At 36.4% G+C, this 21,852-nt stretch overlaps 1 protein-coding gene across 1 annotated transcript; it reads right to left on the minus strand.

Annotated features, from left to right (window-relative positions):
- Positions 1 to 447: 447 nt before the first annotated feature.
- LOC144612875 (uncharacterized) lies at positions 448 to 18,153 on the minus strand. The gene is made up of 3 exons (XM_078432635.1): positions 17,988 to 18,153; positions 5,444 to 5,526; positions 448 to 611 (listed from the first exon to the last, which is right to left on the minus strand). The coding sequence occupies exons 1-3, from the start codon at positions 18,089 to 18,091 to the stop codon at positions 463 to 465; spliced, it is 336 nt and encodes a 111-aa protein (XP_078288761.1). The 5' UTR covers positions 18,092 to 18,153; the 3' UTR covers positions 448 to 462.
- Positions 18,154 to 21,852: the final 3,699 nt, after the last annotated feature.

The following is a 21,852-nucleotide window of genomic DNA, read 5'->3' on the forward strand; positions in this document are numbered from 1 at the left end:
GTGTACATGTGCTCTCATTTATACATCTTCCTCACTTATACAATCCACAGCTTAAAGGGGCTTCTCCAAAGGACAAGCTTGGAGAATGTCAGGATAAGATCAAACTTGAGCTTAGAGTAAATGATTCAGTGTCAAGAAGGTTCTCTTAAAGGAGGATTATATTTTTTTTCCTAATTGAATGATTCAAATATATAATGACTCTTTTTTGAAAGAGTCTAGAGCCATTGACAATTTGCTAATTAAAAGCCTAGTTTTCTAAAGAAAAATTTTTTAGATAGAACCAAGGCTACTATGTACATTAACAGTCATTTGTTTTGTTTGTGTCTTACCAATTTAGAGCAATATTTGAGTTCATCTGAAATAAAAGTAAGTATCATTTGTATGATGGTTTACAACTAACAAAGCATTTTCACATATATTACTCATTTGATCTACATACTCAACCTGAAAGTTTGGGGTCTTTTATTTTTCATTTGACAGGCAAGAAAAACAAGACTCCGATGGATGAAGTGACTTCCCCAAGGTCATACAGCTGGTAGCGCAGAGTCTGGGACTCATGCCCAGTTCTCCTAATCCCAGAATCTCATATTCTTTCCAGTACATCATGCTGCCTGTAGGGGGAAAAAAAGCAACTATGTAAACACATGCATTAAAAAGTTGAGCTCATACTTCTAAGTAGATTGGTGTTCTTTTAGAAAATCTAATGACATTTTTGTAGATGTAATTGTTATGGGTTTAGTTCTAAAACATTTTAATAAGAAGGTGGTTGACAAAATTTATTTTCAATGGAAGTCAAAATTAATAATATTTTGAGTTCATATGAAATTCTATGGATCATGAAGTTTGATAGAAATTATGATGAATATGTCAGGAATGGATAGATAAGGTATGTATTTTTAATGTCAAATTCCAAGTCTTTGTTTCTTAGCTTGTTAGATTTCCCTTTCCTTCCTTTCTCTTCTCAGTTTCTTAAGGCTTACTGTGGATGTAGACTCCTCTCATATCCTCTTTTGGTAAACAACCTAATACAAACTTTTCTGTGAGTTATCTTTTATCAACTCCTTTGCCCTTGAAAGGGGTAATTTCCTCACAAATAAAACAATGGAAGGAAGGAATGGCATCGAGCAAGTCTGATCTTGAAAAAGGCAAAGTTCTGCAAAGCATGAAGATTAAATCATGCATTATCCAGAAAAACAAATGAGGGTTATTAAAGTTAGCATGAATACTCACTCTTCACAAGAAAGTTGGGTGAAACAAAGAATGAGATTTTAGAGATTTCGGAAGGACTGTAACCCAACACCATACAATATACAAATTGGCTTTTCAAGTATAAATTTGATAGTTTCATAGTTCTGGGAACTAGTGTGACCAAAAAGAAACTCTATTAAGCCAAGTTCGTAAGGTCAGGAAGTGAATAACTGAATGTGAACCTGTCACCCCAGTTCAATTTCATTTTGATTACTGACAGAAGAAGGGTCAGGAAATATTTATTGTATTTTTCTGGAATGCATTTCTGAAGTTTAAAAATATTATTTTACTCAGAAATAATCAAATTAATTTCACAATTGTCTTGATGTTACATATCTTGCCACATAGTATTCTCTTGTGATATGAATATAAATAATTATACTGTATGATTTTTAAATACACAACCTAATTTCATTTTACGTTCTATATTTCTCAAACTTGGTCTCTGAGTCACAAAACAAAAGGTATGTTTCAGGTGTAGCTTCATGAAGCTAGTGCTGCACAGATTGCTTTATCTGTTACAGAAACTAGTCTGGATCACCCAGCAGAAGAACCAAGCGGCACTCAGAGATCATGGAAGGCAGGAGGTTTATTTTATACGGGTGGGCTCAGAGGAGATCATTCTCCAGAGGTCTGAGCCCAGAGCATCAACAAAGGGGACAATTTATATTCTGTTACTTCTGCATTCCTCATTAGTAGTAATTTGCCACCTGAGGCAAGCAGGGTGGGAATAAGAACCCAGCTGGGAAGTCTTCAGGCAGGGACTGAAATTCCCTTATCAGTCCTGTCGGCCAACGTATAACAGATTTTTCCCTAACATATCCACAACAGACATCCTATCCAGAAAGTCAGCAGTTCAACCAAATGTTGCATTAAAATCCAACTTGGGGCACCTGGGTGGCTCAGTCTGTTAGGTGTCCTGCTTCAGCTCAGGTCATGATCTCCCAGTTCATGAGTTCGAGCCCCGCGTCGGGCTCTGGGCTGACAGCTCAGAGCCTAGAGCCTGCTTCAGATTCTGTGTCTCCCTCTCTCTGCCCTTCCCCTGCTCGCACTCTCTCTCAAAAATAAACATTAAAAAATTTTTTTAAAAAAGCTTAATATAGCAATCAAGTACCTGAAGCAATGTTTGTGCAGTGTGTGTTCTTTATACTTAGGCAATTTGCTACCACAGTAGCGAATTTCATTTGAAACTCTAAGAACAATATTTTACTGACTGGTACATGGAATATCCCCAAAATTTGAATAAACATTATTGGAACTAAGAGGAAAGAATCAATACAGATTGGATACTTCATAGGCAGATGGACTTTAAAAGGGGATACTTTTTTAAAATTTTTTAAAATGTTTTTATTTATTTTTGAGACAGAGAGAGGCAGAGCATGAGCAGGGGAGAGGCAGACAGAGAGGGAGACACAGGATCCAAAGCAGGCTCCAGGCTCTGAGCTGTCAGCACAGAGCCTGACATGGGGCTTGAACTCACAGACTGTGAGATCATGACCTGAGCTAAAGTCGGACGCTCAACTGACTAAGCTATCCAGGCACCCCCAGAGGATACTTTTTTTTTTAAATTTTTTTAAAGTTTATTTATTTTGAGAGAGAGAGACAGAGAGACAAAGCAAAAGTGGTGGAGGGGCAGAAAGAGGGAGACACAGGATCCAAAGCAGGCTCCAGTCTCTGAGCTGTCAGCACAGAGACCGACACGGGGCTTGAACCCATGAACCATGAGATCATGATCTGAGCTGAAGTCAGACACTTAAACTGACTGAGCCACCCAGGCCCCCAGGATACTTTTAATAACAGTTTTATGGAAGGTCAGCCATGAGTCAGGTGTGTGTCAAGCAAGAGAGATACGAGAATGAACAAGACATAACCCCTAACTTCAAAGAGCTCAAAGGGACCATCATTATCTTCAAAATCTAACACACTAATTGGCACAGAAGAGATGCTAATAAATCTTTGATAAATCAGCAGAAGGTCTGCTTAATATTACAAAAAAAAAAAAAAAAAAAAAAAAAACTGCTACAAACACAGATACCCACAGGAGCTCTAGGCCAGAAGGTCAGAGTGAATAAAAGAAGGAGGCATGAATGGAATGGAAGGGATAATAATAGATGTGGCCAGGATTAGACAACATGAATGAGACGTAGTGTGGAAAAAAATTTCCTAAAATGAAAGATAAACGTGAATTCTATCAGAAAGGGAAAAGGAAGCTAATGAAAATACTAGAACAATCTTCCCCCCACCAAAAAAAAAAAAAAGTACAATAAGAAAATTATAATAGAAAACCAAAATTTAGGTTGAAACCAAAAACTTAACTTCATTGATAATGTATATTTTGTGTCAGTTTAAAGTATAAATTTTAAAACAAATTTTGGAGACCATGATTATGACTTGCCATTAACAAAATCATCATTGTTTTAAAACTTCCGTTTTCTTCAACCATTGGAGCTCCTATGCTAAATAGTGGTAGATTGTTAAACATTGTTTTCATATAGTATTTGTTAAGTAATTTTTTTTAATTTGTTTTGAAACTTGGGGAAAGCATGTGGCGCTATAGATACGGTGATGGAAATTGTCAAAACTAAAATTCAAGAGTGCATTTTAGAAAAGCTAGTACCCACATGATTGAAGACTATCCCAGAAAATTCCTAGTTCAATTTTTTGTTCAGTTTTACTTTTAATGAGACTACACAAAGCAATAACTGGTAATAATTTGCATAAGTCTACTGAAAATAATCTTTCATCTTCACAATGAACTTTTCATCCACTTAAGTGAATAGGAATGGAATCAGAAATACAAGTGATTCATCACCTTGACTTAATTGTTCAAATCCGTCAAGTTTCAGAGAGCAACTAGCAAATCAGACAAAGCAGAGAGTACAAGAATTCGGTATCTCAGATATCAGTGACATTTTGGCTATGGGAGTTTTGTTTCATTGAAAAGCATGATAAATCTTAAAAGGACAATTTCCACTTAGTCTTTATCAGAGATAAGCATTGTTGACAAACAAACTAATATATGATTCTGGAAAAACACATCTTCACTCCAGGGGCTAAAATGGAGCCAACTATCAAAGAGCTACTTGCTGCCAAGACCCCTCCTTAGTGCTTTGTTGTTCCAACAGGGATTTTTCTATTCTAAAAACCTAACAAAGTTTCAAAGCTCTTTCAAAGAGGTCCTGACTTCCCAAAAAATACATATTTATGTTTTCTTTACCCAATAAAGTAATACAATCATGACACACTTTTTTCCCAAAGACCTGTACAATATAAATGCATTATTTAATTTTAAACTTTTTTCATTAGCCAGAAAAGTTTTAAATTATGACAAATTTTATGTGCTCAGTGATATTGTTTACAGGTGAATGTTTACTTTTTATTTCACATTATATAATATGGTCTTATAACTGCTTAGCTACTTAAACATTAGGTGAGACTTACAGTATCTTAAGCATTTCACAGAATAATATATTATTTTTTTTAATTATTGGAATAAATTATAGATTTGTTTTAAGTCTATACCTACTCTATTTTATGAAAACTGTGACAAATTAAAACACATATGCTAGTAGCATAATATTATAGCCAAACTGAGAAAATCTGGCCAAATTTGTTTCTACTCAAGAACAAATTTTCACTTTCAAAAGATATAATGGCAACTTATCAAAATTAGTAAAACTTTCTATACACATAGCCCCTTTATAACCTATGGACTCCATTGTATCCCAGGAATTCATGTTTTATGCTGTTTAAAAAAAAAATCATAGGGGCACCTGAGTGGCTCAGTCGGTTGAGCATCTGACTCTTGATCTCAGCTCAGGTCTTGATCTCAGGGTCATGAGTTCAAGCCCCACATTGGGCTCTGCAGTAGATATGAAGCCTACTTAAAAACAAATCAATCAATCAGGGCACCTGGGTGGCTCAGTTGGTCGAGTGCCCAACTCTTGATTTCATCTCAGGTCATGATCCCAAGGTCGTGGTTTCCAGCCCCAGGTTGGGCTCTGAGCTGAGCATGGAGCCTGCTTGGGATTCTCTCTCTCTCTCCCTCTGCCTCTCTCCCTCACTCACACTCTGTCTCTAAATAAATAAATAAATAAATAAATAAATAAATAAATAAAATATAAAAATAGATCTGGAGTTATCAATTAATTTTGGAAATAAAGATTAATTCTATCAAAAACAGTAAGAGCAATACCTGGAACAGAGAGTCTCCCATTGGAAGCAGGGCAGGTATTTTCCACAATACTAGGAAGAGAATGCTGAGAAGATGCCAATGTTCTGAAGATACAAAGAGAAATCTAATCAAGAAAAAAATAACCTGCAGAGGGCCAAGAAAGGCAAGATGTTGCAGTCCCAGAAAGCACTGAGGTTCAGGAAATATAAAAAGAGGTAATAAGAATAGAGCTTGGGTAGGTTTGGCTCAAAAAGGAGAGAGATAGAAAGAGACAAATATAATTATTAAAACTGGGACAAGTAATGAGAAAAGGTACAAGTAAAATTTTCTGTTTTAAATTGATACTGAGCCCAGTGCTTATGCTTTGCCTGAGCCTACTGATGGCAAGTAACTGAATTTAGCTGCTGGTAGAAAAAAATCTGGGGCAGAAGCCAAACAAGCAGTGTACTATCAGTAGATTGTACTGAAAAAGGAATAGGCTTTTATACAAATATGCACTATGGTAGATTGCTTTTAAAGATGACCACCAACAATTCCTCTTATGTGCATGCCCCTTTTCCCTTCAGGAAGGGGAATCTATTTCCCCTCATCTTGGTTCTGGCCTGGACTTGTGACTTATTTTGACCTGGAGGATGTGGAAGAAGTAATATACAATGTGACAGTTCTGGGCTCAGAATTTAGGAAACATGACAGCATCTACTTCTGTCTGGAAACCAGTTGTCAAGCTTTAGGAAATACAGTCTAGACTGCTGGAGAAATGGACGTACATGGAAGAGAATCAAGGTACTCTAGCCCCTTAGCCCACCACAGCTGAGGCACCAAACATGTGAGTAAGACCGTTTTGGATGTTCCAGACCCAGCCCAACCACCAACTAATTACAGCCATGTGACCCCAGCTGATAGACACTACATGGAGCAGAAAAACTGCCAACCAACCTATAAGAGAAATAATAAATCATTGCTTTAATCCACTATCTTTTAAGGTGGTTTCTTATACAGCAATAGATACTAAAATTTGGCAGCAAATTAAAAGGAAAAATAAAAAGTGGCTGGAGAGAAGCAGATGAACTTAAAATGAACTTAAAAAAATACAAGAAGTAATCAATGTTAGGGTAGAAACAAAATGATGGCAATAGAAAGTGGCAAAAAGCGCCAAGAAATGAGCCTGGGAGGACTGATGTTTGAGTTAAGTTGCTTTTTTCAAACGGTAACCTAAAAAGTATCATGAACATAAAGAGAAAAATTCATTGTTCTGATAAAAGAAAATTAGGTCATTTCAATAATAGTAAAGAACTTACTGCATTCTAACTTGAATATGACAATAATTCTAAATTTAGACAAAATTTAAAAAGAAAATTTCTTTGGAGAAATCAGGAAGCTATCAAGGCAGTCAATATTTAAAGTGCCAGAATCTCAGAGAGAAAGGAAGTTCACTGATATGAACCCAACATTCTGTAGCACTTTCCCCCAGAGGAATTTGATGATTTCTGAGCTACACAGGAGGAGAGACTAAGAAACCAAGCAGAAAGCAGTGTATAAAGGCTGCCTGGGATTTCAATAGTGTTACTACTGAAAAATTGGGGCCCTACAAGGAGGGGGATCCCTAGCAAATCTCTTATACTTTCAATTAAGAATCCAGCACTATAAGATAAGAAAAAATATGAACCAAAAATAGACAAAACCTTACCAAGGACTGAAACCTGTCTTTGAATCAGATAAACCCCAGGTAGGAGTGAGGTGATCTTCCCTTAATCTAATTGCCAATTAGAAAAAGTGGGTGTGGGGGGTGGGGGGGCAGAATCGTCCTTAGAAGAAGATAGTGTCTGTGAAAGTGTCAAATTATTTCTACAATTTTTCACCACAATGTCTTGTGCTCAATCAAAAACTCCAAGGCATGCCTGGAGAGGACCAAATACCTGGCAAATAAAAGAAAGAACAGACAATAGAGGCAGAGCTCCAGGTGATCCAGATGTTAGGGTTATTATATATAGTTTTTGAAATTACCATAAATATATCCAAGGAAACACATGGCAGGATGGATGATTTCACCGGACAACTGGAATATTCAAGAAATAATTAAATTTAAATAAACACTCTATAAATGGATAGTATAATAATAAAAACTTTAAATTCAGTAGATGAGATTAACACAAATTAGACACAACAAATGAAAGGATTGGGAACTGGAAGAAAGGGCAATAGAATGGATCCACTGAAGCATGGAGGAAAAAAATATGTTAAAAAAAACCAGTAGAGTATAAACATATAGGACACGATAAAAAAAATCTAACATATTTATAAGCATCCCAGAAAAAATGCCAAGAGAATGGGGGAGTGGGGGGAGAAGGGGAGGGAGGATGAGAAGAAGGGAAAAGGGAGGGGAATGATGCAGAAATAATAATGAAGAGAAACTGGCTGAGAAATGATCAAAACTGATAAAAGACAACATGTCACACATGTAAGAAATTCTATGAATTTCAAGCAGAACAAGAACAACAAAATACCCAAGTACTTCATAGTAAAACTACTTAAAACTGAGATCAACAACAACAGCAAACACCTTTAAAGTGAATACTGCAAAATAAATATTTAAAAATGTGAACTGAGTTGCTTTCCTTGAAGCTCCTCCACGATTAAATGAACACACACAGAGGCACCTAGGTGGCTCAGTCAAGCATTTGACTTCAGCTCAGGTTATGATCTCACAGTTTGTGGGCTCAAGCCCCATGTAGGGCTCTATGCTGAGAGCTCAGAGCCTGGAGCCTGCTTCAGATTCTGTATCACCCTCTCTCCCTCTGCCCCTCCTCTGCTTGTACTTTGTCTCTCTCTCTCAAAAATAAATAAACAATTTTTAAAATTTTTAAATCAAAAATAAACACACTCAGTGTTGTCTTATATGTTCTTCCACTGGCTTGCGACAGAGCAGGCAGATCCACAAATATTTGTTGGGTCCCTTTATGTGATTACTGACACACATGGGTAAGGGAATAAGAAACTTTGCCCTTCAGGCTTCTCTTCTTTCCAAATCTCTTAACCTCCCTTAAGACCCTCTTTAGAAAGCTTCTCTATCTCTCTGGCATAGAATCTTAGAATTGACTTTAACCCTACACACACACACACACACACACACACACACATTTGAGCCTTGAAACTCAAGGTGACATCTCCATCTATAAAATCTCTCTCTAACCAAATTTAGGCATCAGTGAAGTCAAAAAAATGTTTTTCCGACCTTAATCATTTAAGCTGTGATAGAAACTGCTTTGAATTTAATTAAACTAGAGGACAGTTACTTCCTCCTGTAAGTATCTTCTCAGTACCTCAAGGATAGCCTTCAATTATTCATTTCTATCTCTTCTTCTAAGTGTGTGACAATGTTTCCTTGACTACAGAAAGTGTGTTGCTAAGCAGCACATAGTTTTGCTGGATATAAGACAAAAACCAACACCAGCAATGAAAATAGTCATGTGATATAATTATTTCCTACCTGTAATTAGCTGTGGGGTTTTTGTTAAAACTCAACAGACTACATCTGTAAAACAATGTGATTTGAGATGAATCAACATTCTTAGAAAACTTCCAGTAACTCCTACTAAAATTGTACACTATCATTAAATAAATTCACATGTTGTTAATAGATAATTGAATTCAATGACTTTACAATTGAAACAGTACTATGTTAGGAAAAAAAACAGCATTTTAACTGTCATCACTAAGCATTCCCCCATTCTACTTTGCGTAAAAACATTCATTTTGCCCTACTAGTGCTACTACTTGGGATTTGAAAACTAAATTATTTTAAAAATTCTCTAGTAGCACAATTCGTCTGAAATGGTAAAGAATAGTGGGAAATGTATAAGGCATAAAATCAGCAAATATTTATGCAAACAGATAAATAACCTAAAAGTGAAATTTCTTGATTCTTTTCTACACCTGGAAATTCAAGGGAGCTTCTATCCATTCTTCCATCAGACTCTACATGATGTTTCATTACACTGTCTTCTAATGAGTGACATTCCTAAGAATTCCTAATTCTTATCAGGAATTTTTCCGTATATATCCATTTATTTCATATTCATATATTTCATATATAGGTCCATATATTTCCGCCTGTATCACTAGAATAATGAGGGACCAAATTAGGTTTATTTAACTACCAGCCGAAGTGGGTTCCCACCAACTTGAGCAGTTTCATCTTTGTTGATAAGGCAATGACAGGATTGCTGTGAACACTGTCTGCTTTCATAAGAGGATTAAATTTTGGCTCCAGTTTTTAGACTTCTGCTTTAAGGTAAGTCTTTCTTCTAGAATATTCCAACTAGGACCCTATGTAATGTAGCATGTTTTGTTTACTTCACATTTAAAATATGTCACACTCCTTCTATGGAACAGATTCTGTTTTGAGAACAATAAGCTTTTCAAAATACGGTATTGTGATTTTTTTGGTTTTGTTTCTTTGTTTGTTTCCTTGTTTTTGTCTCAAAAAGGATGCATTAATGTCTGTATGCTAGGCATAGCAGTTCCTAAGAGCACTACAAAATTCATTACAGCAAATTTGGTGTTTTCAAATGGGCAGATCCACCAGAAGACTCATTAGCTGCTGGCTTAGTTTGTCTCCCAGGAATAGAATTGAAGTATCATACGAAGGGACCTGTTTACTTCTGAATGGTAAAAAAAACAATCAACAAAACTAAAAGACAACTGATGGAATGGGAGAAGATATATGCAAATGGCATATCAGATAAAGGGTTAGTATCCAAAATTTATAAAGAACTTATCAAACTCAACATCCAAAAAACAAAATACCCAGTGAATAAATAGGCAAGAGACATGAATAGACACTTTTCCAAAGAAGACATCCAGAAGGCGAATAGACACATGAAAAAATGCTCAACATCACTCATCATCACGGAAATACAGATCAAAACCACAATGAGATACCACCTCACACCTGTCAGAATGGCTAAAATTAACAACTCAGGCAACAACAGATGTTGGTGAGGATGCAGAGAAAGAGGAACCCTTTTGCACTGTTGATGGGAATGCAAACTGGTGCAGCCAGTCTGGAAAACAATATGGAGGTTCCTCAAAAAAAATAAATCTACATACTCAATGCAATCCCTATCAAAGTAACACCAGCATTCTTCACAGAGCTAGAACAAATAATCCTAAAATTTGTATGGAACCAGAAAAGACCCCAAATAGCCAAAGCAATCTTGAAAAAGAAAACCAAAGCAGGAGGCCTCACAATCCCAGACTTCAAGCTATACTACAAAGCTGTAATCATCAAGACAGTATGGAACAGACACTCAGATCAATGGAACAGAATAGAGAACCCAGAAATGGACCCACAAACATATGGCCAACTAATCTTTGACAAAGCAGGAAAGAATATCCAATGGAATAAAGACAGTCTTTTCAGCAAGTGGTGCTGGGAAAACTGGACAGCAACATGCAGAAGAATGAACCTGGACCACTTTCTTACACCATACACAAAAATAAACTCAAAATGGATGAAAGACTTCAATATAAGACAGGAAGCTATCAAAATCCTCGAGGAGAAAGCAGGCAAAAACCTCTTTGATCTTGCCCACAGCAACTTCTTACTCAACGTGTCTCCAGAGGCAAGGGAAACCAAAGCAAAAGTCAACTACTGGGACCTCATCAAAATAAAAAGCCTCTGCACAGCAAAGGAAACAATCAGCAAAACTAAAAGGGAACTGACAGAACAGGAGAAGATATTTGCAAATGACATATCAGATAAAGGGTTAGTATCCCAAATCTATAAAGAACTTATCAAACTCAACACCCAAAAAACAAATAATCCAGTGAAGAAATGGGCAAAAGACATGAATAGACATTTTTCCAAGACATCCAGATGGCTAACCAACACATGAAAAAATGCTCAACATCACTCATCATCAGGAAAATACAAATCAAAACCACAATGAGATACCACCTCACACCTGTCAGAATGGCTAACATTAACAACTCAGGCAACAATAGATGTTGGCGAGGATGCGGAGAAAGAGGATCTCTTTTGCATTGTTGGTGGCAATGCAATCTGGTGCAGCCACTCTGGAAAACAGTATGGAGGTTCCTCAAAAACTAAAAACAGAACTACCCTACAACCCAGCAATAGCACTACTAGGCATTTATCCAAGGGATACAGGTGTGCTGTTTCGAAGGGACATGTGCACCCTCATGTTTATAGCAGCACTTTCAACAATAGCCAAAGTATGGAAAGAGCCCAAATGTCCATTGATGGATGAATGGATAAAGAAGATGTGGTATATATATACAACGGAGTGTTGTTCGGCAATCAAAAAGAATTAAATCTTGCCATTTGCAACTACGTGGATGGAACTGGAGGGTATTATGCTGTGGGAAATTAGTCAGTCAGAGAAAGACAAAAATCATAGGACTTCACTCATATGAGGACTTTAAGATACAAAACAAAAGAACGTAAGGTAAGGGAAACAAAAATAATATAAAAACAGGGAGGGGGACAAAACAGAAGAGACTCATAAATATGGAGAACAAAGTGAGGGTTGCTGGAGGGGTTGTGGGAGGGGGGATGGGCTAAATGGGTAAGGGGCATTAAGGAATTTACTCCTGAAATCATTGTTTCACTATATGCTAATTTGGATATAAATTTTAAAAAAATTAAAAATAAAATTAAAAAAATAAATAAAAATAATAAAAAAATAAAAATAGAACTACCCTACAACCCAGCAATTGCACCATAGGTATTTACCCAAAGGATACAAGTGTGTTATTTTGAAAAGGCACATGCACCCCAATGTTTATAGCAGTGCTATCAACAATAGCCAAAGTATGGAAAGAGTACAAATATCCATCAACAGATAAATGGATAAAGAAGATGTGGTGTGTGTGTGTGTGTGTGTGTATACATATATATGTGTACGTATAGCTCAGCCTGGATGGCTCAGTCGGTTAAGCATCCAACTTCCACTCAGGTCATGATCTCATGATTTGTGAGTTCAAACCCCACGTCAGGCTCTGTGCTGACAGCTCAGAGCTTGGATCCTGCTTCAGATTCTGTATCTCCCTCTCCCTGCCTCTCCCCTGCTTATGCTCGCTCTCTCTCTCACTCTTTTTTAAAAACAAACAAACATTAAACAAAATTTTTTTAAAAGATCAAAATCATATCATGAATCCTACTACAATGGTATGAAACTAGAAATCAACCACATGAAAAAAGATCTGGAAAGAACACAAATACAAATACATGGAGGTTAAATAACATGCTACTAAATAATGAACAGGTAAACCAAGAAATCAGAGAGAAAATCAAAAAACATATGGAGACAAATGAAAATGAAAACACAATGGTCCAAAATCTCTGGGATGCAGCAAAAGCTGTTCTAGAATGAAAGTTTATAGCAATACAGGTCTACCTCAAGAAGCAAGAAAAATCTCAAATAAACAACCTAACCCTACACCTAAAGGAACTAGAAAAAGAAAGACAAACAAAACCCAAAGACAGCAGAAGGAAGGAAATAATAAAGATTAGGGTAGAATGAAATAGAAAGTAAAAATGCAATGGAACAGAACAATAAAACCAGGAGCTGGTTCTTTAAAAAGATCAACAAAATTGATACACCATTAGCCCCAAAGAAAAAAAACAAAAACAAAAACAAACAGAGAAAGGACTCAAATAAACAAAAATCAGAAATGAAAGAGGACAAATAACAACACCACAGAAATATGAAGAATTATAAGAGAATATTATGAAAAATTATAGGCCAACAAACCAAACAACCTAGAAGAAATGGATAAATTTCTGGGAACATACAACCTCCCAAATCTGAATAAGAAAGAAATAGACAATTTGAACAGACCTGATTACAAGTAATGAAGTTGAGTCAGTAATCAAAAAACTCCTAACAAACAAAACTCCAGGACTAGATGCCTTCACAGATGAATTCCACTGAATATTTAAAGAATAGTTAATATACAATCTTCTCACACTGTTCCAAAAACTAGAAGAGGTAGAAGGAAAGCTTCCAAATTCATTCTATGATGCCAGCATTATCCTGATACCAAACCAGATAGAGACACTACAGGGTTGCCTGGGTGGCTCAGTCAGTTAAGCCTCTGACTTTGGCCCTGGTCATGATCTCACAGTTCGTGAGTTTGAGCCCCACATTGGGCTCTGTGCTGACAGCTCAGAGCATTTTGTGTCACCCTCTCTCTCTGTCCCTGCCCCATTCACATTCTGTCTCTCTCAAAAATAAAAAATAAGACATTAAAAAAGAATTAAAGACACTATGAAAAAAGAGAACTATAGGTTGATATCTCTGATGAACATAGATGTAAAAATCCTCAACAAATATTAGCACACCATATCCAACAACACATTAAAAAAATCATTTACTACGATCAAGTGGGATTTATTTTTGGCATGCAAGGGTGATTCAGTATTTGAAAATCAATCAATGTGATACATCATATCAACAAGAGAATGGATAAAAAGCCATATGATCATTTCAATAGATGATGAAAAGGCATTTGACGAAGTACAAGATCCATTCATGATAAAAAACCTCAACAAAATAGGTTTAAAGGGAACCTCCACATAATAAAGGCTATACATGAAAAACCCACAAAAAAACATCATCTCAATGGTGAAAAACTGAGAGCTTTTCCCCCTAAAGTCAGGAACAAGACAAGGATGTCCATTATCACCACTTTTATTCAACATGGTACTGGAAGTCCTAGCCACAGCAATCAGACAACAAAGGAAATTAAAGGCATCCAAATTGGTAAGGAAGAAGTAAAGTTTTCACTAGTTGCATATGACATGATACTATATATAGAAAACCCTAATGACTCCACCAAAAATCTACTAGAACTGATAAATGAATTCAGTAAAGCCACAGGATACAAAATCAATGTGCAGAAATCTGTTGCATTTTTATATCCTAATAATGAAGCAACAGAAAGAGAAATTGAGAAAATAATCCCATTTACAATTGCACCAAATCTAGGAATAACTTAACCAAGGAGATGAAAGACCTGTACTCTGAAAACTATAAACCATTGATGAAAGATGACACAAACAAATGGAAAGATATTCCATATTCATGGATTGGGAAAATCAATATTGTTAAAATGCCCATACTACCCAAAGCAATCTACAGATTTAATGCAATCCTTATCAAAATATCAAAAGCATTTTTCACAGAACTAGAACAAATAATCCTAAAATTTATACGGAACCACAAAAGACCCTGGATAGCCAAAGCAATCTTGAAAAAGAACAGGGCTCCTGGATGGCTCAGTTGGTTAAGCGTCCAACTCCTGATTTTGGCTCAGGTCATGATTTCTCAGTTCATGAGTTTAAGCCCCACATCGGGCTCCTGCTATCAGTGCAGAGCCTGCTTGGGATTCTCTCTCTGTCCCTCCACAGCTTGCTCTTTCACACACATACTCTCTCTCTCAAAGGAAATAAATAAACTTAAAAAAGAAAAAGAAGAACAAAACTGGAGGTATCAAAATTCCTGATATCAAACTATACTACAAAGCTGTAGTAATCAAAGCAGTATGGTACTGGCACAAAAATAGACCTATAGACCAACGGAACACAATAGAGAACTCAGAAACAAACCCACAATTATATGCTCAACTAATCTTCAACAAAGAAGGCAAGAATATGCAATGGGGAAAAACATAGACTCTTCAAAAAATGGTGTTAGGAAAACCGGACAACTACATTCTGAACAATGAAACTAGACCACTTACAGAAATAAAACTCAAAATGGATTAAATACCTAAATGTGAGATCTGAAACTATAAAAATCCTAGAAGAGAGCACAGACAGTAATTTCTCTGACATTGGCTATAACAACATTTTTCTAGATATGTCTCCTGAGGCAAAGGAAACAAAAGAAAAAATAAATTATCGGGACTACATCAAAATAAAAAGCTTCTGCAAAGCAAAAGAAACAATCAACAAAACTAAAAGACAATCTACTGAATGGGAGAATTTATTTGCAAATGACATATCTGATAAAGAGTTAGTATGCAGAGAATATGAAGAATTGATACAACTCAATATCAAAAATACCAAATAATCCAGTTAAAAATGGGCAGAAGACATCCAGATAGCCAGAGACACAGCAAAGATGTTCAGCATCATTAATCATCAGGAAAATGCAAATCAAAACCACAATTGGATATCACCTCACACCTGTCAGAATGGCTAAAATAAAAAATACAGGAAACAACAAGTGTGGGCAAAGGAACCTTTGTGCACTGTTCATAGGAATGCAAACTGGCTCGGCCACTGTGAAAAACAGTAGGGAGGTTCCTCAAAAAATGAAAAATAGAATTACCATATGATCTAGTAATTCCTTCACTGGCTGTTTACTCAAAAAATACAAAAACACTAATTTGAAAGGATATATGCACGCCTATGCTTATTGCAGCATTATTTATAATAGCCAAGATATGGAAGCAATCCAAGCATCCATTGATAAAAAAATGGATGAAGAAGATATAAGATATGTATATATGAATGGAATATTACTCGCCCATAAAAAAGAATGAAATCTTGTATTTGCAACAATATGGATGGATCTAGAGGATATAACGCTAAACAAAATAAGTCAGTCAGAGAAAAATAAATACCATATGATTTCATTCATATGTGGAATTTAACAAACAAAACAAATGAACAAAGAAAAAGGACATAAACAAACAAACAAATACTCTTAATTACAGAGAACAAACTGATGATTCCCAGAGGGGAGGTGGATGGGGCAATGGGTAAAATAGGTGATAGGAATTAAGAGTACACTTATTATGATGAGCACTGAGTAATATACAGAATTGTTGGATCACTATATTGTATACCTGAAACTAATATAACACTGTTCATTAATTGTATACTAGAATTTTTTAAAAATTAAAAACTAAAAAAGAAGAGGAGGAGATTAGGTCATAGACATGCACAGAGGAAGGGCCATGTGAAGACCCAGGGAGATAGTGGCCATCTGCAAGTCAAGACAATAGGCCAGAGAAGAAACTTACTCTGTCGCTAACTTGATCTCAGACTTGAAGCCTTCAGAATTATTAGAAAAATAAATTTGTGTTGTTTAAGCTCCCTAGTCTTGTTATGACAGCCCCAGCAAACTAATACAGTGTGTGACCTTGGCAATAGTTATTTAAGTATATACATTAGTAGCTTCTAGTAGCTGATCTTATATATTTATGATTCCGGAAATGTTAAACCTATTAAAATTATGCTGGGGCCCCTGGGTGGCTCAGTCGGTTAAGCCACCAACTTCAGCTCAGGTCTTGATTTTGCAGTTTGTGGGTTTGAGCCCCGCATTGGGCTCTTTGATAGAGCCTACTTTGGATCCTCTGTCTCCGTCTCTCTCTGCCCCTCCCCTGCTCATGCTCTCTCTCTCTCTCAAAACTAAATATAAAAAAAAATTTTTAACTATGCCATGTTTCATACATACACATACATAGACACACATGCATTTTTGTCATGCCTTAAAAATATTAACAACTTACAAAGGCATCTGAATAATTTTGAAACCCTCAAAATATAACATTTACATCAAATGCCAGCAGACATTTTTTAAACAGTCACTATCATTATAGGAGTAAATAGACAAATTCAATATCCTATATGATTGGATAGAGTAGCAAATAGGAGTACTTTTCCCAATTTTAATTCAATACCACCTGTGTAACAATAGGCAAATCACACATAGTTAAGGGGGGAAGTGACGATGCATGAGAACATATGGAATTTTCCTTTTTTGGTAACTGCGACCAGTTATAAGTAGCCCATTGGTCAGCTAGAGCTTATGGATATTTTGAGGTGGGTTGCCTAAAGAGCCTGTTTGCATTCAGCCCACTGGTCACTGTGGGCCTGTTTACCCTACTCAGATCTCCACTGCTTAAGCCTTCTGTCTAAACCTGCTACGTTAACCACGTGGTAAAACTCCATTATGGTGAATTGCATACGAGCTTTACAATTTTTAGTCAAAATAAAATACTAGAAAAGAATTCAATATTAGCATTCACATATTGGTCCCATAAAACCTAGAGATGAAATGGCCACAAGAGATATATATTGAAGGACAAGAAAAATGAAATTAAAATTAAATTAAAAAGAAAAGAGCATTTCCCTTCGATCCCAACCCAACAAACCCAGGACGCTGCCTGTATAATAGGGGCTCTGTGAATTCAGGTGTATTTTCCTAGTAGGAGTTGTTGAAATATAAGAGAGATAAGAAAGCAAAAATGGAGGAATGCTTGTTAGTTGACATTCTTGACAAAAGAATTCAAGAACTACATAGGAATGTGATCTTACAGCTATGATGCAAACAGCACACAAACAAGCTATTTTGACAATGTGTGACAAAGACCAAGAAAAAACACTTATAAAGGAGCAATTCAGAGTACAGAGCCAGCAGAAGACTGTGTTCCATTAGCAAGGACAGAGAAAGATGTTTTGTAAAAAAAAACACTTTTTGTAATAGCTTTATTATAATTACACATTTAATTATAAATTCTTTCTTACCTGAGGCCTGCCTGACCTGTCCACTCGCACTGGGTACCCCTAGCACCCACAAGTTGGGTGTGAAAAAGACCAAACACATTTGTAGAGAACAGATGAGTGCACATGGCTGCAGGCAATTCTTTATTCCCAGAAGAACTAACTTGTTCTCACAGAAAGCTTTAGAAAAGGAACTGAAGGAACCACTCTGTTCAAACAAAGCAAAACATCACCATTTACCTTTTGCATACACAACTGGAAACAACATGCTTCAGTCTCTTTGATTATAAAAAGCCAGTAAATGAGTAGAACATCTACAGTTTTCTGCTACCAACTGTGAATGACTTTCATTAGATTTAATAGTTAATGAACTGAGTTACTGGGGATTAGGGAGAGGGAAAGTTATTTTAGTTTCACTAAAAAAAAAAAAAAAAAAAAAAAGTCTAAAATAAAACCAACTTGGTCATGGATGGTACCAAAAGGCTTTCAAAAACAAAAAGCCCCCTGACCACTAAACAGAGTTTCACCTATGAAGATAATAGTTTTAGAGATAAAACAAAACAAAAGCAAAGTTTAAGCAATTAGCAGATTATTTTTATCAAAGACACAATAGACCATCAACATTTACTTTTTTCTCCCTCTCCAAATCAGATACTGGGTAATTTCCCTTAAGGTATATTACAAGGCATGCAGTTTTTCAGGAAAAACCACATTCTCTACTAAGCTCAAAATCAGAAAACGTCCTTCCTGGTTCTTTTATTTATTTATTTTTCTGACTTGTTACGCTTCATCTCATCACTGACCTGAAGGACAAGTCTGGCATAGTTAGTAATGGTCAGGTGTCCATTAGACCTGGCATGCTAGTTACAAGAGAAGCTAGAGAACATCCAGCAAAAGAACATAGGCAATCAGTCCTGAACATAGTTCCTTAGAATCTGCTTCAGGGAAGCTACTGGATGCAAGACTTATAAAGTCTAAGCTGCCCAAACACTAAGATGCATTAGGTCTCAAAGGGTAGGCTGATGTCCTAATACCCAAGTGTGGAGTAGTCAAAACTATGCAATATAGCTCTCTCATGGCCTGGCTTGCCCCAGTGGTTAGGCTTTTAATATCTGAGAGATAAATGGCATCTCCTTCAAGCAATCACATACCTATGAATATTAGATACTCATATATACGGGAATATTATTCCTTTAGATTTGGTTTTAAATATTAGATATTCACATTTATTAATTTTGTTCCTCTAAATGAAGGTTTTGAAAATGATTGAGTAGCAGGGTGTTCAAGGTTAAAACTTTGGTAGGCAACTTGAATATGGCTAGTCTATGCTTCCAACTAAGGGCAGATCAATAGGCTTCTAAATTAAATTAAAATAGTGAATTTCCTCTATGAGTGCTAAAGAGCTGGACTAGGACTCAAAGTCACTAGACATCTGTATAGAGGAGCAATAAAGCATTGTCATTGTGGAGGTCACCCCAAAGCTACCAGTTAAGCATCACTCTCAGCACAGCACAATACTTAAAAAAGAGAAAGTTCTAATAATACTCTGATTACTTTTTATTTTTCTCTAAAACGGATGAAAATGCTTCTATTTTATTATTTCAGTGGTGTGTGTGTGTGTGTGTGTGTGTGTGTGTGTGGTAACTGGAGAAAATTGAGCCCAGCAAGGTAACAGAGAGATTTAATTAGAAGTAATTTCTTCATTCTTGAACTATTCTACATGATGTCTAAGCAACTGGACACTTCTGTTGAAACCAGTGATTGAGATCAGGGAGGGTAAACGACAAACTGAATTTTCCACTTTCAACCAGTCACATGCTTTTGCTTGAAAAAGCTACCAGTACATCGTATCAATCATCTCATTATGCAAAATGGTACAAGTCACAAGGTGCAATTTCAAAATTCCCTCTAAAGACAAGCCACTAAGCTGCAAAATCTACAAATTATCTGCTGCTAAAAGACAAGCACAATTATATTTTCCTCTATGTGACATCAGACAGAAATCACTCAAACTCAAAATAAGGCACTGGGTCTGTGAGGTAACTGGATTATCTTAATTGTTTAAAACAAATGTTCTTCTCTTGCAGTACAGAAGCAAAATAGGATTGTTGCAGCTGCATGTTCATAGGCTAATATGCAGCTCCTTGGAGATATTATGTGAACACACAATAATTTTAAAATTAGAAAGGTTTACAATGCTTTGCTGGAGAAGAAAAAAGGGACAAAGTTTTCTATGTATCTTCTCTAACGTATCAATTCAGCTCTCAGGTACCTTTTAAACTTTGTTCAAAATTGTTTTCCATAAAATTTCTATATGTAGCAATTCTATATAATATATCCATAAAATGAATAAAGATTCAAGGTAATAATGTACTAATGAGATTTAAAGCTAGAAACAACCAAAGCTATTTCCTATTAAACACATGAAAGCTTATGTTAATATTACACTTGCTCTCATTGAAATGTTACACAAGTTATTCTACCAAATTCCCCTTTCAATATACAATTCACCTCCAGTTTGGTAAACATGATCTTTCCCAGTTATGCTGCAGGAACTAAATGTCCAATCTGTGAAAAGATTTCACAATATTTAAGCAGATGTTTCAACATCTGTTTCTTAGTAAACAAGCAAAAAGTGAGCAGGCCCTTCAGAGAGGTGCCCCGTGTGAAATCAGTTTCCATCATGTGACATTGCTTATTCTGTGTTGAGCACTGCGTTACGCATGTTGAAGGGTAAGCTCATAGGCCTGAAGGAGCTCAAAGGTGAGATGTGCAATGATCACAATGACTGTTTAGGGCAATGACAATGCTGTATTCAGAGCAGACTGCAGGTATGAGCATGACTTGGTAAACAGGAAGCAAAAGATTTTAGTACAGGCTAAGCAGACTACGTGCAATGATCAGGATCAAGCACAGTAGAGGAAGGAAAGCTGGCTTCCGTGGAGACAGCCTGAGAGCTGCTTGCCAGTCCCCAAGGAGGAGGCTGATGTAATGGTGCTATAACCTTCAGGTTGCTGAACTGCAGAGAACAGCCCAAGGGGCCCTTGACAAAGATGATGTTGCTTTCATCTGGTCTCATGTGGAAACACATTAACTGTGGAATCAGAACTGAAACGGTTGCCTGCATAGGAACCAGACAACCTGAGTTTTGTTATCTGCTAGGGCTTATGTGATGGGATAATGGTACTTTTCACGGGGCCTTTGGGAAGACTCTGGGAAAGAGCTGTGTACTGGGATTTGGGAGCACAGCCTCACATTAGTTGTCTCCACTTGTCAGGGTCCCTGTCAGCCACTCCTCAATCTCTTTGTTCCTGCCTAGGCCATGTATGCACCATCCTTCCCACGGTCATTTCAAGCCTCCTAAGTGATCTTCCTGTCTCCAGTCTCTCATCTTTTCAACTCATCTTTCAGGAATTAGTTTTTCAAGGTTACATTTATTCTTTTAATACAAAAGCAATACATATCTATAATAGAAAAGATGTTAAATATAAAAAAGCCAAAAAGCCAAAATCACTCATAATCTCACTTATTTTTTAACGGATATGAAATAACAAGTGAGACCACTCCTTTCCTTCTCTCCTGTCTCTTCAGCTCCCAACTCCATAGCCACCATCAAGAGATCATTTTATATTCTTCCAGGCTTCATCTTATGATTGTAGGGACATATATTATTATTGGTTTTTCTCCCCAAATGAATATAGAGCCAGGCTATGAATATGGTTCTGCAATGTGCTTTTTATTTTACTTGTAATAAGTACTTTTCCAAGTCAGTACATATGAATCTACTACTCTCTTTTTAGCTGCTATATAAATTTCCTTTCATGAATATTCTGCAGTTGGTTCACCCATTTTCCTATTGATTGACAGTTCTCCCCCAGTTTTTGGTTAG

Source organism: Panthera onca, chromosome A1, assembly GCF_046562875.1.
Source record: "Panthera onca isolate mPanOnc1 chromosome A1, mPanOnc1 haplotype 2, whole genome shotgun sequence".
NCBI classification, from domain to species: Eukaryota; Metazoa; Chordata; class Mammalia; order Carnivora; family Felidae; genus Panthera; species Panthera onca.